Source organism: Balaenoptera ricei, chromosome 12, assembly GCF_028023285.1.
Source record: "Balaenoptera ricei isolate mBalRic1 chromosome 12, mBalRic1.hap2, whole genome shotgun sequence".
NCBI classification, from domain to species: Eukaryota; Metazoa; Chordata; class Mammalia; order Artiodactyla; family Balaenopteridae; genus Balaenoptera; species Balaenoptera ricei.
In genome coordinates, this window is record NC_082650.1 from 43,829,385 (window position 1) to 43,847,311 (window position 17,927).

The 17,927-nt window shown below is 36.7% G+C and overlaps 1 protein-coding gene across 1 annotated transcript; it reads right to left on the reverse strand.

Moving 5' to 3' along the window:
* Positions 1-11: 11 nt before the first annotated feature.
* On the reverse strand, positions 12-17,294 carry LOC132376302 (nephrocan). Its single transcript, XM_059941972.1, has 3 exons — positions 17,106-17,294; positions 9,352-10,253; positions 12-869 (listed from the first exon to the last, which is right to left on the reverse strand). The coding sequence occupies exons 1-3, from the start codon at positions 17,292-17,294 to the stop codon at positions 422-424; spliced, it is 1,539 nt and encodes a 512-aa protein (XP_059797955.1). The 3' UTR covers positions 12-421.
* Positions 17,295-17,927: the final 633 nt, after the last annotated feature.

The window sequence follows — 17,927 nt, forward strand, 5'->3', positions numbered from 1 at the left end:
AAATGTATTATATATTTCTACTTAAGATATTGAACATTAAAAAACCTTTTTTCTGGAGCACAGAGGATCTTTAGGGCAGTGAAACTACTCTGTGTGATATTATAGTGGTAAATACATGTCATTATATATTTGTCCAAACCCAGAGTATGTATAACACCAAGAGTGAACCCTAATGTAAACTATGGACTTTAGGTGATTATGACCTGTCAATAGAGATTCATCAACTGTAACAAATGTTCCATTCTGGTGGGACATGTTGTAATGGGGGAGGCTATGCTTGTGTAGGGGTAGGAGGTATATAGGAAATCCCTGTACCTTCCTCTCAATTCTGCTATGAACCTAAAACTGCTCTAAAGATGAAGTCTATTTTAAAAAAAGAAAGAAACAAAACCTTTTTCTAAACTGTAAACTAAGCTCATCCTTAATCTATCTCATAATCATAATAATCATCATCCACATTGATTCTGATGCTGGAGTGCTCTTCAGGCTTTGGTTTCTTTTTGGTCTCTTTGCTTTTCTCGGTCAGATGCAAGTGATGCTCACATTGCCTCATTATCTTCTTGGAAGACATCCAGCTCTCCCCTTGTCGTTCAGCTGGTGCTGCACATTGTCCTCCCCTCACATCTGTGCCCTTGGCCTTCAGGACCTCCCTGGCTCTCAGGAGACTGCAGGTGCAATTCCACGGATTTCCATCCAGATACAGGTGCCTGAGGCGAGGCAACACCTCCAAGGCTTTGAGGTCTAAGGCAGAGATCTTGTTGTTCCTGAGGTTTAGAACCTGAAGCTGCTTCAGATCCTTGAGCTCCCTCTCAGCAATATCCTGGATGGCGTTGCCTTTTAGGTCCAGCCTTGCTAAGGTTGCCGGGAGCCTGCAAAAGCATGGAAACAGGATGTGAGAGGAGGCTGTGACCATCATTCCATAACTGCCTAGGCAACTCAGATTGAGCAACACCCACCTTTTCTGTACCATTCTGTTCCCTCTGAAGCTAGAAAACAAGCTTTATTTTGTAAAGTTAATTAAAAGTGCAAACCTCAGTCTAATCTACAGGTCTTTAACACTTTCTCATAGGTCTTATTTTCTAGCCCTCTGATTTTTCTGGTTCCTAGCCATAAAACTCTTTAATTTTTCGTTTCAAATTGGATCATGTAACAAATTGATAAGAAAAATAGTAAGTTTCCAACTTTTTAGTTGGCAGATGCCATGAATCAATAATTTATAGGAAAGGTAAAAATATTGAATAAAAATATGAAAAGGGTTGTTCTTCATGACTATAAAAGGTAATGAAAAATGATGCAATGTGAGAAATTAGAAATTAGAGCATCATTTTGAATTTAAATTTCAAAATTTATTTCTGATGAGGGTGTAGTGAGGTAAGAACTTAAACTCTGCTAGTGGGAGTATAAACTGGTACCATTTTGGAAACAATTTGGTAACATGTATCGAATTTAAATAACGTCATGCCTTTCAGCGTAGGAGATAATAGGAGAAGTGAATAGAGATTTATTTAAAAATATGTTTGTCACATATTTGATCATATTTATAACAGCAAAAAAATGATAAAGGGCTAATGTCCACTAATATGGAAATTAAGAGATAATGGACTATTATGTGATCATAAAAATCATATTTTCAAATAATTTTTAAAATACCAGTTCTATAAAAAAGCTCTTCTGACTATGGCTTAAAAATCCAGAAACTATAAAAGATCACTAAATCAACTACATTAAAAATAATAGAAAAAGAAATTGTGTATGGCAAAAGATATATGCAAAGTCAAAAGACAAATGATAAACTGGGGGAAATATCTGCACTTTATATCCCAGACAATGAGCCAATCTCCCTAATATGTAAAGGACTCTTACAAGTTGAGAAGAAAAGGTTTTAAAATAAGTCTGAAAGTGGGCAAAAAGTATGAATGGAAATCCACATAAAAGCAAAGGCTTTAAGTCTTCAGCCATACTCAGAATAGAGAAATGAAGAATAAAACCACACAGAGATTCCATTTCTCACCTATCAGATTGGTAAAAAATCTTAATCCTTAGCAATACATTCTGTGGGCAAAGCCATGAAGAAGCAGACAATCTCATACATAGCTTGGTGGGAGCTGAAAATGGCACGGCTCCTGTGGAGAATTTAGCAAAGCCTAACAAAACAACATGTACGTTTACCCTTCGACCCAGCAATTTCATTTCTAGGTAAAATCTCTGAAGATGTGATATTTTATATCCACAAACATATCCGTATTTTATATCCACAAACATGAAACAGCACATGTGTATTTCTTATGGTATTATTTATAATAGCAAAAGACTGTAAACAACCCAGTACAACAGTAAAGAACTACTATGCAGCCTTGAAAAAGAAAGAGGCTGGTCTCTATGAATTACCCATAAAATGATTTCTAGAAAGTATTGTTAAAAGGAAAAAAAACAAGAAGTGGAATTGTGTATGTAGTATCTTAGTTTTTGTGTAAGAGGGAAATAAGAATACATGTACACATTTTGCTTGTTTTTGAAAAAAAAAAAAAAGATAAACCAGAAGTGAATTAAAATAGTTACTTACAGGGAGTGTTTGGTTCCATATGGTTTTAACTTTTGAATCATGTTAACGTTTTATGTAAAACAAATAAAAACAAAACCGAGCCCTAAAATTGAACACAAGCCAAAACAAACAAATCTAATTAACTAATCAAATGTTTATGTTGGTAATGTAACCATATAAAATAAAGAAAAAGTACTCTGAATAGCATTAGTAGAGATAGCTAAGCCTTAGACTCTAAAGACAAAAGGATCTGCAAAGAAATTTCTCACAGTATATTTATTGTTAATATTACTCTTAGTAATACAATTTTGAAACTTTTTCATGAATACTGTAAGATAAAGAAAATAAGTAAATATATTAATCTTATTAGGAACCAAGATTTTCACTGTAAGAGAAAAAGATACAAATATAAAATAAGAGAAGAAAAAACTCTCTCTAATGTTAATATGAATTGGAAATACCGATGTGAATTTATGATTTTAAAAAATATATATTTTCTACCTCTGTATACTGAAAGGACCTAAAAGCAATATTACACACTAGTAGCAATGTGATCCCAACAGCATAAGCTCACTGAACACACAGATCTTAGTTTCAGAATTCCAGTCTCTACTTAAAAGAAGCAAGGCTTCAATAAACAACAAGGTCCAACTGTTTAGCATAGGGAACTATAATCAATATCCTGTAATAAACTATAATGGAAAAAATATGGAAAGGCATATATATATGTATAACTGAATCACTTTGCAGGACAGCAGAAATTAACACAACATTGTAAATCAACTATACTTCGATAAAGTTAAAAAAAAAAAAAGAAGCAAGACTTCTTGGAAAAATGGCTAATTCCATGTCTGGGCAAGGTAAGCTGGAATTTCTGAATTGGAATGCAATGAAGTGTTCAAAGATTAGTGGAACACCTATCATGTTGGTTGCTATCAAAAATCCAGAAAATAACAAGTGTTAACAAGAATGTGGAGAAATTGGAAACTTTGTGCCCTGTTGATAGGAGTGTAAAATGGTACAGTCAATATGGAACACAGTATGGGTGGTTCCCCCCAAAATTAAGACTATACTTGCATATGATCCAGCAATTGCACTTCTGCGTATATACTCAAAAGAATTGAAAGCAAGGTCTCAAAGAGATATTTATACACCCATGTTATACTCCCATATTGAATTCACAGTAGTTAAAATGTGGAAGCAATCCAAGTGTCCACTGATGGATGAATGAATAAGCAAAATACAAAATACAAGTACATACAATGGAATATTATTCAGCCTTGAAAGGAAGGAAATTCTGACCATGCTACAACATGAATAAGGATATTATGCTAAGTGGAAAAAGCCTGTCACAAAAAGATAACTACTGTATGATTCCACTTACGTAAGATATCTAGACTAGTCAGATTCATAGAAACAGGAAGTAGAATGGTGGTTGTCAGGGAGTGAGGGAAGGAGGGAAATGAGGAGTTGTTTAATGGGTGCAGAGTTTCAGTTTTGCAAGATGAAAAAAGATGTTCTGGAGACTGGGTGCACAACAATATGAAGATACTTAACAATATTGAATTGTACATGTAAAAATTATTAATTGTAACATAAATTTTATGTTATGTGTATTTTACCACAATTTTTTAAAAAGAGAGGTAATGGAATCATGTCTCATGAACATAGGAACCAGCTTGGAGGGGCTCCCACTAGCCAAATTTGGGGAAATTTGAGCACCAAAAGAGACTAGCAACTATAAATGATCATAACACACTGAATGAGTTAAGATCCCTGGGTCTGTAGTGATACTTGGAAAAAATAGAAAAGGGGAAATGGAGAGAAAAACCACACTATAATGTTAAATGGAAAAAATAGAAAACAAAATTGACTGATCTCAAATACATAAAAACAAATTATCTCTAGGCATAGGTTCTGGTTGAACAGTTATGGGTGACTTTTTTATTTTTCAGCACACTAAGTTTTCAACTTGTACAGGTATTTCTTTATAATCAGGAAAAAAAAATTTTAACAGTGGATACCCATTTGAAAAGTGTCATGCTAACGCCTGTTGATAAAAAATAAATAATAATCACAATTGTGAACTGAAAATCTTTCTGCTAGTCAACAACTTTATATTAAGTGCTATTCTCTTTGTGAAGTACAAGAAGTGAGAAAGCTTTATAGGAAAAAAAGTCCCTTGAAATACCATCTGAATGCTATCTTCATACAGTGTGAACATATTAGATGTACATTTCATTCTTTTTAGTATTTAGTGAATTTTTTTGTGGTGGTCCCCGTCATATGATTGCTATGTCAAAGAGAAAAAAACAAATGAATTTAACCATATTTTATGACAATATTACCTTTTGTTTGTTATAGTATTATTCTTATATGAATTTCATTCTGAAACATTAATCTTTTAGGTTATTGGCACTTAGCATAAATTTTGCCCTTGTTTTTTTCTTTGACACTTACATTTTATATTTATATATATTTATGTTCATGTATTTTATATCTGTTTTCCTCTCCTAAACCATATAATACATATACATACATAAGTACTTGTGCTTTTGAGTATTTTAAAGTCTTATTTGTTTAAAGTGCTTTCTTTTTGTTGGAATTAAATTTACCTAACAAAGCAGATTAATTTACCAGAGAAAATCACTTCACACATTTTAACAGTTTGGTAAAAGCTTGTGCAAAGACATTTCTCTCAGTCGGTTTACTGTGAATACCACTAACAATTTTCAAACTGGTATCCACAGTTTAAATTGAATTTGAAGTTAATCCCTAAGACAATGTAATTTTGTGTACACACCAGCTTATACAAGGTACATCTCTAAAAGTTATACAGAAAATCTCTTGTGCATAGCTTTTTTCTTTTTCAAGGAAAAATGGCCTGTTAATAGGTGGTGAGGCAGTAAGCGAGACTCTGTAACTATTGAGAGTACAGGGAACACAGCTGAGGAAAGATACGGCAGAGTAAACCAAAGAGTCAAGTCTACTTATTAAGACTCGAGTTCTAACTTTGGCTATTCTATTCACCAGCATGTGACTTTAGGTAAGTTATTTAGCTCTTTAAAGCTTCTGATTTTCCGCTATATAGATGAACGTGCTCAGTACACAGAAGTTACATAAAAATGTTAGTAACGAAAATGAGCAAGCCAAGCTTTCTTTTAAACAAATACAGTTATTCAGTTCTGGGCTGGGCAGCCAAAATCTGTACCTGGTCTTAGGAGTACCTTTTTTTTTTCTTTCATGTTTCTATGGATAACCAAAATGGCACTGTAAGAGAGATCACTAATTTCCTCCTTCTGTGACCTTTGGGTAGTCATTTATTGCTTTGATATAATTTATCTTTATAAGTCTGATTTATACAAAAAGGTAGCCCTGATTTTAAGACAAACATATGTCTAGAAATGCTATTTGTTCTTTCAGCAGTGTCGCTTTTTAGAGTAAAAAAGGGGCACACCCCCATTTTGTCTGTAGATGGCACTTGAGTAAGAGAAAATGCTGACTGGCTTCATCAGGTCGTAGAAAGCTATTCTGGATTTGAATTATCCAAATTGTGAACAAAGAAGTGGTGATGTAACTTATATTTGTTCCCCGAGCTGCAGCTTGGTGAAATGAGAAGCAGCAAGAAGCAAGACCCAGGTCTTGGGTAGACTAAATTCTAAGTAGTGGAGTGTATTGTTGATAGCAGAGTAAACCTCAGAGGCTGGTGAGGGTGCAGTGCCTAAAATTCCCAGGCCCTGGGGTTAGACTGTGTTTAACCCTGACTCCAAAATTTATTGACCATATGACTTCCAGCAAGTTTCTTGATACCTCTTAACCTTAATTTCTAATCTGTAAAATAATAGGTAAAACAATGTACCTACCTTCACAGGATTGTTGTAAGGAGTAACAGGGAATAACATGTATATTCATTCACTGCTGAGCTTAGTAAGCACTTAATAAATGTTAGGTATTGTTTCTGTCTCAGTTAGCATATTTAGGCAAATGGGGTAGATATTTTAATTCATGTGTACCTAAAACCATATACCATTATTTTCCTGATGAAATGTAGATTGCAGGATGGTAGACAGAGGAAGGGACTTGTGGAAACAGTTTGTGATAGGATACACAACGAGCGACTAACAGGTTAGGTTAGGTTAGGTTAGGTTAGGTTAGCAACTAACACAGAGAGGTTGCCTGTGTTTACAGTTTATTTATAGAATACTGAATTTTAAAGTGTAGTTTTGTGTATGAATAAGAAGCATTCAAATAAAAAGAAAGAGTGTAATGTTTAAAGCTCATAAATAAAAGTCTCAAAATTCAAATATAGGGAATAGATAGTGTTGTGTTTTAATTCTTTATGGGAGGAAAACCACTGGAAAATTTTTTTGGGTCTTTCCCACTTTCCAATTTAAAGAGAAGTTGGGGAATGGGGGTTTTGGAAGCGGTGGTCATGATGGGGAATTTAAAAATCACTCTCTACAGGAACATTGCTCTCATAACAGGCCAGGTTCTTTGACAAAGCAGACAGTTGTGTTGTTTCATTTAAGCCTCATAGGAAAAGACCCCTGGTATCTTGTTTCTTGCCCCATTGTCCTTTCCCAGTAGTTCTCAAACCTGGCTACACATTAAATTCATCTGGGGAGCTTTTAAAAAATACCGATGCCTGGGCCACAACCCTAGGGTGTCTGATTTAATTGGTTTGAAATGAGGTCTAGGCATGAGGAGGCTTTTTAAAAGTTCTCCAGATAATTCCATCGTAAAGTCAGACTTGAAAATTAGGGTTAGCTCAGGCTTGCAATTCCATTATACACTCTGTTGGGTAAAAACTGTGCTTTCTGTAGTCACTTATTAAAACACAAATACCCTGGCAGGAGTAAATAATTAAGCTATTTTTCACTCATTAAACTTAGCAGGATTACTTCACCAAATGCTTTCTAAAGGTCACCCAAATAGAAAAGCCCACCGAGTTCACAGTTTTGCCCATGGCTGTCATAGCCTGCTGAGAATCCTTATGTGATACAGTCACTCCCTAACCTGTTTGATGAGTTTTTATTTTATACACGATTTTTTGTTTGGAGGAGGAGCATGCAGTAATAGAAAATAAGGCTTGAACATAGTAGAGAAATTATTTAAATAACAACAAGAATTAGAGTCCTGAAATACTGCCTGCATGTTCTTGCCTTCAGGGCTGTTCTGTCTAGAACACTTTTTCCCCCAGACAGCTTCACAACTACATCCCTCACCTCCTTCCAGTCTTTGCTCAGAGCTTACCTTTTCAGGAGGGTTACCATGCTTACCTTATTGAAAATTGCAACCAGCCACCCTCATTCACTGTAGTCCTGCCCCTTTTTGTTGTTAATTATAACACCTAACACTATCTAAATATTATATACTTTACTTACATATTATGTTGTCACTCTTTCCCTGCTAGAATTTAAGCTGTACAGAACAAGAAGTTTTATCTCTTTTATTACACTGATGTATCCCAAGTGCCTGGTAAAGTACCTGGCACGTGGTGAATGCTCAAAACATACTTGTTGAATTAAATTAATTGTATGCACATGCTTAGGCATTAAGAGAAATTGATTACTTTCAAATCATCCTCAATATATAATTTAAAATACTGATTTCAGTTCGAAAAATCACCTTTCGATGTTTTGCATTGGGTACAGTGCAAAAAAAATGAACATCTGTCCATATCAGATAATTTTTTCCTTTCTCATTGATAAGAAAAATTATCATAATGAACACTGATAATAAGTAAATCAAGCGCCACAGGATTCTACAGAAGCCAGAAGCTGGTACATTAATTATGAGAAGTTTGATAATAATAATAGGGCAGGAAGCCTCTTTTTCTATAAAGTGCTGAAAGGAAAAAGAATCCACTGATAGACACATTTAATAAACAACATAATATCTTTTTTAGGAGAATAATAGTACTTATTCTACTGTTTTTTAATTCTACTTTAAAATGTGGAACATGTGATAAAGTTTAAATAAATAGGATCAATTAATGTAAGCATGTACATTAGTTATAGATTATGACTGGTTAGGGGGAACAGGTACAGTGGGTTGGGTATAGAAGGAGGGATATTTGGAAGAGAAATTGTCAGAGTATGAGGGTGTGTGTGTTTGTGTGAGAGAGAAAGAGAACAGAAGAAACAACCAAAAACAGAAAGTAAGATGGACACAAATTGTCTCACACACTCACAGACAGACACCCAGAGAAATAAGCAGCATCCCTTAAGCCCTTTAAAAATCACAGCACTGAGAAGAACATGAGGCTCCCAATATATAATTCAAAATAAAAACAATGTTAGATTACCGAGTTTTGATTTTTTTCCCATAAATACTACTTCAATGCTTTTTAAAAATATAAATGTCTTACTACATTACCCCCCCTCCCCACCCCACCTCATTTTTTCCTGGTGTCCTTGCTTTGCTAGTGGTTAAGCACATGCCTAGTCGGCCTGTTGCTAGATCCAGGCCATATACTTAGAAACCAGAACACAGTTTTACAAGTAACATCCCCCTATGATGTTTGTTACCATACGTCCCCAAAGTGGCATTGCATATTTTCAAATACAGATGTCCCCTGTTGGTGTCTTGTCCTATAGGCAAGATAAGTTAAGTTAGTGCAGGGGTCAGCTTGAGGGCTGGAGATTCCAAACCCCTGTTTAAATCTTCCACCCCTGAACCCTTGGATAGCCTTGATCAGATACTTTATGTTTGCTTGGATGACTTTTCTTGCTTGTATAATGTACTTAGTTGTCCCAGTTTTTGGAAAACTTTTTTAGTAGTTACTGTAAATGATAACGTTCACTTACCGTAGAGGTATAGACAAGAGAAGGTTCTGCTCCAGGGCCAGGTTGGAGAGCTGGGAACACCTCTGCAGGGCTCCAGCTTCAAACAAGCTGACAATGTTGTTGTCCAGAAACAAATGTTTCAAATCTCGGAGGTCCTGGAAGTCTTGTGCTGTAACTTTCTGAATCAGATTGTTGCTGATATCAAGCTTTTGTAGCCTTGCTGGTAGTCTGAGGGGCAACGTTTGAAGCTGGTTTTGGGACAGCTCAAGGGTAGTTAAATTGGCAAGGAGCTGTGCCCCATCGATGGAAGAGAGTGAGTTTTCTGACAGGTAAAGATGGGAAAGATTCTCCAAATGTTTCATATCTCGAAACCTTACCACTTTGAGCCGGTTTCTCTCCATTTTTAATGAGAGCAAGGATTTGGGCAGGTTAATAGGAATTTTAGTCAAAAAGTTACTACTGAAACTGAGAAACTGCAAAGACTGAAGAGAAGTGAAGAAGCTAGCTGGTATGAGATGTAGCTTATTATTCTCCATGCTCAGATGTTTCAGATGGGGAAGTGCCAGTGGTCCATTCACAGACTCGATATTGTTGCTGTCCAACACCAAGCTTTGCAAACTGACAAGAGAGGAAAGCATGCTGGGAGAGAGAGAAGAGATCAGATTGTTTTTCAGTTCAAGGATTTTTAATTTCTTCAGTCCTTCAAAATCAGATCCGTGAAGGACATATATTGAATTATCATTTAGTTTTAACACTTCAAGACTGGCTGGGAGAGCACTGGGGACCCGTCTTAACTTATTTTTCCAGAGTTCCAAGGTCTTCAAAGTACTCAGAGTCTTGAAAGTGTCATTTTCTACTGACTCTGTTCCACTGGCCAGCAGAATAAAATCTTCTAGAGCTGACATTTGGGTGAAGTTAGACAGCTACAAAAAAAGCAGGGATGGGGAATGGGGAAGAAAAGCAGTAAATTAGGATTATTTTAAGAAAAAAAAAGCCATATACATTATCATGCAATACTAATGATACTTCAGATTTCCCTTCAGGATCTATTTAAACATCTCTTGGAAAAGGATAGAAACTCAGGTCCTGACCATTTTTATTCACTTGCTAACAGTATAAGATGTCTAAAATATTTTAAGCACTTTCACACACTATTGGTAGACATAAAGTTGGCCAACTTTTGCTGCGTATTCTTTGACCCAGCAAGTTTACTTCTAGGTAGAAGTACTTACAAATTGCACAATGATTTATGCAATAGGATGTTCTTGGTTGCATCATCTTGTAATAGCCAAAAAAGAAACAATCTGGAAATCTTTCACCAAACTATTAACTAGAGTTTCTAACTCTAGGGGATAAAACTATAAGGAATTTTCATTATCTATCTACATTTTGCAATGTTTAGATTTTTTAAAATTATAAATTACCTTTTTAACAACTTAAGCATTAAAAGTAAAAAAAATTTAATGTCCTAGATACTGCTATCAGTAGAATGGGCCTATCAGAAAAACATTTTCAACTGTATAATAGTTGGGAAAACTAACCTCGTTGTTCCTACCGGCCGGTTTACGCTTCACTGATGAAAAAGGTTCATGAAGAAACAAACAGGATACATGTGTCTCCATCTCTGTAGAGCAAGGAGTCCATTCATGCATATATCCCAGACCTAATGCTATTCCTCTCCTAGATTTTAGAAATGACCAAATCTGCTGTACTTTCTCCATGGTTTGCAAGTTCAAGCACCCCTATCTCTCCACATATCCTCCAAACTCCTCCTAGGTGGACATCCACCTCTTTTCTAGGATGATGTAATTTGGTATTTGGTTCTCAGAGTAAAATCATGTTTAGGCAAAAAGAGGAATTGTTCCAGATTTTCCTGAGCTTGATAAATCTTCACAAAACTTTCAACCTGCTTTAGAATTCAATTAAGCTGGAATTTTCAGTGCACACTTTTATGTCTTACTATCTACAGTTTCTAAATGTTTGATTTAATTGTGAAGTTGAGCTCTTTTGTAACATCAATACATGATTAATACCTTAAAAGTGGGTTAATTTTGCATCACATATTTGTTACAGGTATTTATATTATGGGAAGACATGTGATGTGAATTATGGTATATTTTAAAGTATCTCCTAATATGATACTCTAGTAGAAGAATCTCATGTTAAAAACTGCATAAACAGATGTTTTTAATCATAATAGTTTTGATAGCTGCCTTGGCTTATATATTGCTACTAACATTTGATATTTTCTTAATGATTAATCAGATGTATTAATTAGTCTTAATCCCAAGATCAATAGCTTTTTTTTTTTGCATTTGTTGAGCATCTACAAGTTCCAAGTACTTTTTTATGTGTTATCATTAATTCTCCTAATAACCCTGAAAGTTTGGTATCGTCAAACTTGAAAGAGTTGAGAATTTCAACAAAGTCCGTTGGACTCCAAAGCCCTTTCTTCCTCAACTCATCATTTTCTAATACATTTTCCATTGCCTGTGGTCTATAATTAATGTTTTTCAAAAAAGACTCAAGATCTGGACACAGATCATAGAGTTTTAGAAAAGCAGAAATTTTAGAGATTATCTAGTCCAAATCTTCCATACAAGGGATGAGGCCAAAAAAAAATTAAATGACCTGTCCAAGATTCAGTGTTGTTTAATCTATTCTTCATTCTGAAGTACCTTTTTCTAGGCTTTCTTTCATGTAAAGTCATAATTGACCCTACACATAGCTTTTCACCTTTGGGACTGTTGATCTCCCCCCAAAAAGACCTTGGTGTTGCAAATGCTTCTACTTCTATCTGAGTGACCACAGACACTAAAAGATTGCTGACTATGTAGCAAGTCTCGGAGATGACATGGATCTGAATGGGCAATTTCTATGGGGACTAGACAAAGAGTGGTGTCAGAGCTTCAATTTGTCTTCATTTCTATTTGTAAAGTATATAGACTAGCTAAATAGTAAATATAGGTCATTTTTTTAACTGAATCCAGTGAATAGTTGTTTCCTATTATTAAACATAGAGAATCTTTGCTCTTTATCAGGTCAATGCAGATTACTTTTGATTATTATTAGTTAAAATGGCCACCATTTTCTAAGTATTTACTATGCTTATCTTTACAAAGATCTATGTGTAAGCATGATTATTCCCTTTTCAATGAGGTAAACTCAAGAAGGCAAAACAAAATGTCCAAGTATGTCTTGCTAGTAAGTGGAAAAGTTGGGCTTCCAACCCAGGTTTACTTTACCCCAACATATATATATATATATATATATATATATATATATATATATATATATATTTATTTTTTTTTTTTTTTTTTTTTAATGGCTGTGTTGGGTCTTCGTTTCTGTGTGAGGGCCTTCTCTAGTTGTGGCAAGCGGGGGCCACTCTTCATCGCGGTGCGCGGGCCTCTCACTATCGCGACCTCTTTCGTTGTGGAGCACAAGCTCCAGACGCACAGGCTCAGCAATTGTGGCTCACGGGCCCAGTTGCTCCGCAGCATGTGGGATCTTCCCAGACCAGCGCTCGAACCCGTGTCCCCTAGATTGGCAGGCAGACTCTCAACCACTGCGCCACCAGGGAAGCCCCCATATATTTTTAACCTTAGTGTTTATAACATGCATTTAGCTGAAGAGTATAGAGTTCTGGTGCCACAAACAGTGAGGAAGACACCCAATGATTTTCAACTTATCAGTTGAGTTTGCAGAGCTGACAAAGGGAAAAAAATTCTGCCAGACCTGTTTTTCCATTTCCATGGCCTAAGCAGGGTTGTGCTCAAGAGATGTGGAAAGAGATGCTTTTGCCCTGCAGCTAAATTTGGGGCTGCTGGCAGTTTTTCAACATTGCTTAAAAAGCAAGGCAAGTATGGCTTGGTGTTAACAATTAGGCTTAGGAAGCTTAGCTAAGTAAAATTCCTGCCATCAGAGTTGTACAGTTTAGTGAGCCTAATACTTATGTAGATAAAAGTTACTATATAAAAAGAAAAGTTAAAAAAGAAAAAAAAAAAAGCAAACCAAGTAAAATGAAATAGAGTAGAGGGGCAACTTCTGCTGGTTTCCTCATGAAAAGGCTTTGTTTCAGGGTTTTGTTTTTGTTTTTTTTTTAATTAATTAATTAATTTATTTATTTTTGGCTGTGTTGGGTCTTCGTTTCTATGCAAGGGCTTTCTCTAGTTGCGGCAAGCGGGGGCCACTCTTCATCGCGATGCACGGGCCTCTCACTATTGCGGCCTCTCTTATTGTGGAGCACAGGCTCCAGATGCGCAGGCTCAGTAGTTGTGGCTCACGGGCCTAGTTGCTCCACGGCATGTGGGTCCTTTCCAGAACAGGGCTCGAACCTGTGTCCTCTGCAGTGGCAGGCAGATTCTCAACCGCTGCGCCACCAGGGAAGCCCTTGTTTCAGGTTTTAATGCTGGGCAGGCCCTACTTCAAGCATTAGAAGGTTACCTGCCTTTCTTAGTCACCTTATAGGTCCAATGCACACAGGAAACTCACACACCCTCAAAGTGACTGCCTCAGACATGTGTGAACCAAGCCAGCAAGGAGTTTGTAAACTATGTTGGAATTTTTTTTCTGATGATCAAAGCAACACTTGTTCTCTGTAAACAATTTAAAAATTCTGGAAAGTATGGAGAGAATATAAAAAGAATCTATAATCCCCCCCCACTTGTTGATAAACTATATATTTCTTACCCAAGAGGAATTTGAAGTAGCTTCTTCTCTCCACAAAAGATGTAAAGTGCAATTATTTTAATTGACTGCCACCATAAAGACATTTCTATTTGTCCTCTAAACGTTAGAGCTAAAACTATAAAACTCTTAGAAGAAAATATAGGCATACATTTTCATGACCTTGGGTTTGGTAAAAGCTATCTTGGATATGACACCAGGTGTAATCCTCTCCAACAGCACCCAGCTGTCCAGATATAGGAGAAACAAAGGAAAATGATCACCCTAACGTAAGACTGAGGCTTTGCTGAATAGGTGTTGAGATAATTAATTGTGGGATGCAAAGAGGGAAGGGGTAGGGAAATAAGATAGATAAGAAATGAACTGATTATCTGAGAGAAAGTGGGTAGATCTAGGATTAGAAGTCTCCATGAAGTGGAAAGATAAGTGTAGAGTATGGCAGCTGAAGGGAAAGGACATGATGACCAGAGAGTGGGTATGGGAATTCAAGATTTTTGAGTGCAGAAGTTTCAGATATAACGTGGATTATGATATAAGCAAGAGAGTAGACGGCTGTGGTGAAGTGGAAATGTAGATAGATACTTTTTTATGAGTTCAAGGAATGGGACTAGGATATTGGACACTGAAGGCACACCAAAAGATGCAGGACTTAGGATGGAGAGGAAGAGTAGGAGCCAGGATGGAAGGGACCAGGGGCACAGTATAAGATACACAGAGGAACAGAGTGTTACAGTCTGATGGCATGCACCTCAAAGAAGTAGGGCTTTTTACAGATAAATGGATAAATAAAGTCCCTCTTGAGGGCAGGAACGGTGAATCTTTACTTTTTTTTCCAGCTGTGCTGCATGGCTTGCAGGATCTTAATTCCCTGACCAGGGATTGAACCTGGGCCATGGCAGTGAAAGCCCAGAATCCTAACCACTAGGCCACCAGGGAACTCCTAGAACTGAATTTTTCATCTTTTATCCCCAGTCTCAAACACAGCATTCACAGACCCAAAGACAGTTGAATTATATGAGCAAGTAACTGAAACATTTAAAATTGTGGTGTGTATACACATATATGTGATATGTATGTGTATATATATATGCACATATATGTGTGTGTATATATATATAATTTCTATTGCTATTAATCTGAAGATCCATTTTAAGACTTTTTACTTTAAATATAGGCACCCAATTCTGTAGTTCAAAGCAAATAAACAGAATATACATTGCATTCACCAAATGCAAGTAAACTCTGGTCATTTAAAGCCTAAGGATTTTTAAAAGAGAAGAGAGAAGGATTATTGCTCAGAGCTTTCTACTTCCTTCACAAAACAATCCTCTCTTTCATCAACCTTTCTGCTGGGAACTGTGCTTCCTAGAGATAATTAACTGGGTTAAAGTCAGGGAAGTGGCAGTATTGCTGTTCAGTGAACTTAAACCAATGACAAATGAACTCATCCAATAAGTGAATTTGATGAGAGGCATAATTTCATCTTATTGGCTGCAAAGCAGCAGTGTGGGATCATTACCAGGCTTAGTTGACACTCCAGCTCTCGGTATCTCAAGTCCTCAGGACAAATATTTAAGCATCTTGCCCTTTAACCAGGTGTCTTGCTTGAATGCTGAGACCTGACAGGATCAGACCTGCTCTCTGGCATTAGGCACTACTGGATTAGAAGAGGAAAGTAAACAGATGATGACCAGGCAATTGTGCTTATTGAGCCTCGAAATAAATACCGTGCCACATATTTTAAACTCCCTGTGTTTATGTGCACCTACATTAACATTTCTTAACCAAATAAAAAGGGAGGGGGGAGTGTCTCTGTTTGAAGGAAAAGTACATTCACCTGCTGACTCTCTGCACCTGGATCACAGACAGGCATTTCCTTATCTTAAGATTTGGGTCAATGAGGGAGAAGCAGTGACCAGTAAAGGCAAACTCAGAGTCATAGAATTTTCCATCTAGAAAGTTCCTGGGATCCCCAATCTAATCCAGCCTTCTCACGTCATAAAGGTAACAAATGAGGTCTGCAGATTTTTTTAACTGCTTGTCTAAGGTAGTTCTTCTATCTCTAGTTAGTGAGAAAACTAGAATGAGAACTCTAGTCTCTTGATGCCTTTCAAAATACCAAAGGTCAAAAACAAAAGTTTCGGCCTTCCCTGGTGGCGCAGTGGTTAAGAATCCGCCTGCCAATGCAGGGGATACGGGTTTGAACCCTGGTCCTGGAGGATCCCACATGCCATGGAGCAACTAAGCCCATGCGCCACAACTACTGAATCCCGCGTGCCTAGAGCCTGTGCTCCGCAACAAAAGAAGCCACCGCAATGAGAAGCCCGCGCACCGCAACAAAGAGCGACCCCCGCTCGCTGCAACTACAGAAAGCCTGCGCGCAGCAACGAAGACCCAACGCAGCCAAAAATAAATAAGTAAAATTTTTTTAAAAGTTTCTTTGTGTTATACAAGTCAGACAAATCTATAGCACTCTTTTCAGTGCCCTCTGAATAGGTAAGCATGAAAATAGACATCATAATTAAAAGCACGTAGAATGAGGATTGCAGTAATGTGGCAAAACAAAAACATGTATTTCTTCTGTATAGGTTTCCACAAAGACACTGATGCCTGGCTAGTTTGTAGGATTTGTATGAATAATTCTCAGACGCTGCATTCACCTTGATAGTCTTATAATGTTCTAAGTGTCATCTGCCTTCTACGGCACATACAAAACTACTTTTCCCCTAAAAGGACTTCTTTTTAATATGGGGAGACAAAGGGGCCATATGATCTCAAACTCTTTTTGTTAAGAAAGAGTAATTTCTTTACTTTTACTCTGCAACAGCATAATTAGAATTTTCAAAAATAAAAAATTAATTATAGACTCTGATTTTTGGGGGGGCTACTTTCCTAAAAAGAAATATCCAGAGGCATATACCCATCTCAGTATACAGAGCAAACAGATAGCTAGTGCAACTACCCGACTTCATAACCATCACTTTACGTTTTGATTATTTAAATCAAGTTTAACAAGCCCACACTTGCCCCTCACCCTATCTCACAAAATAGAATTGCAGTAACTTGAGTGTAGAATGAGTAATTACCTGAAGGTGCTGAATTTTGCTATGACTGACGTAGAGCTTCTTGGTGGTGGAAGGAATACCTGACGGCACCTCCGTTAGCCTGTAGCATTGCACCGACTGCTCCGAATCACAGCTGCATCTTCCAGGACAGTTAGGATCGAAACCATAGCTAAGAGAGAGCAAAACAAAGAAAGCATAAAGCAGACACATCTTCCAAAACAGGGCCTTTCAGGTCGCAGGCGAGTGTTTAGGTGATGTCTCACTCTTTATACCGGGAAATCTGATTATAGAATCTTATGAATGTGTACTCTGTCAATGTAAGAAGACAGGAAAGAAAAAATTCTCAATTTGCCTGGGTTAAAATGTTAGCAACCATTACAAAGAGGAAGGCGCTTAAACATTGATAAGCTGCCTTAATATTTGTAGGTGAGCAAAACCCTATGTTATTTATGGCTTGGAAGGCTAATCTGCAAACACCTCTATTATCTGTAGTTTCCTTGTTTTGTTAAATGTGACACTAGGGAATTAGTGGGAAAAGACAAAGGGCTGTTTTATAGTGGGCTATAAAACCTTTGAATTTTCTGTGACCCTATATTAAAACCATTTTTGTGGAACTGCAACGGGCAGGTGTTTTCTTCTCCCATTAACTAGTATGGGAAAATAGGCAGGTTTTCTATTTATTATTGTTGTTTCAGTAACATTTTATTGCTAGTGAAACAATGGGGGTACAATGGAGAGATATTTAGAGCCACAGATAACTTGTTCAATTCATCTGTCACTTGATCACTCAAATATCATATATAGAAAATATTCTGTCATTCAAAAATATTGTTGACTCAAATG

What these genes read in the sequence shown, in the direction of transcription:
- LOC132376302 (XM_059941972.1), bottom strand. Translation starts at nt 17,294, where the DNA reads ATGTGTCTGCTTTATGCTTTCTTTGTTTTGCTCTCTCTTAGCTATGGT. An exon ending in GCAAAATTCAGCACCTTCAG is followed by an intron (nt 10,254 to 17,105) that starts GTAATTACTCAT and finishes CTTTTTTTGTAG; the next exon opens with CTGTCTAACTTCACCCAAAT. An exon ending in CTCTTGTCTATACCTCTACG is followed by an intron (nt 870 to 9,351) that starts GTAAGTGAACGT and finishes ATGCTTTTGCAG; the next exon opens with GCTCCCGGCAACCTTAGCAA.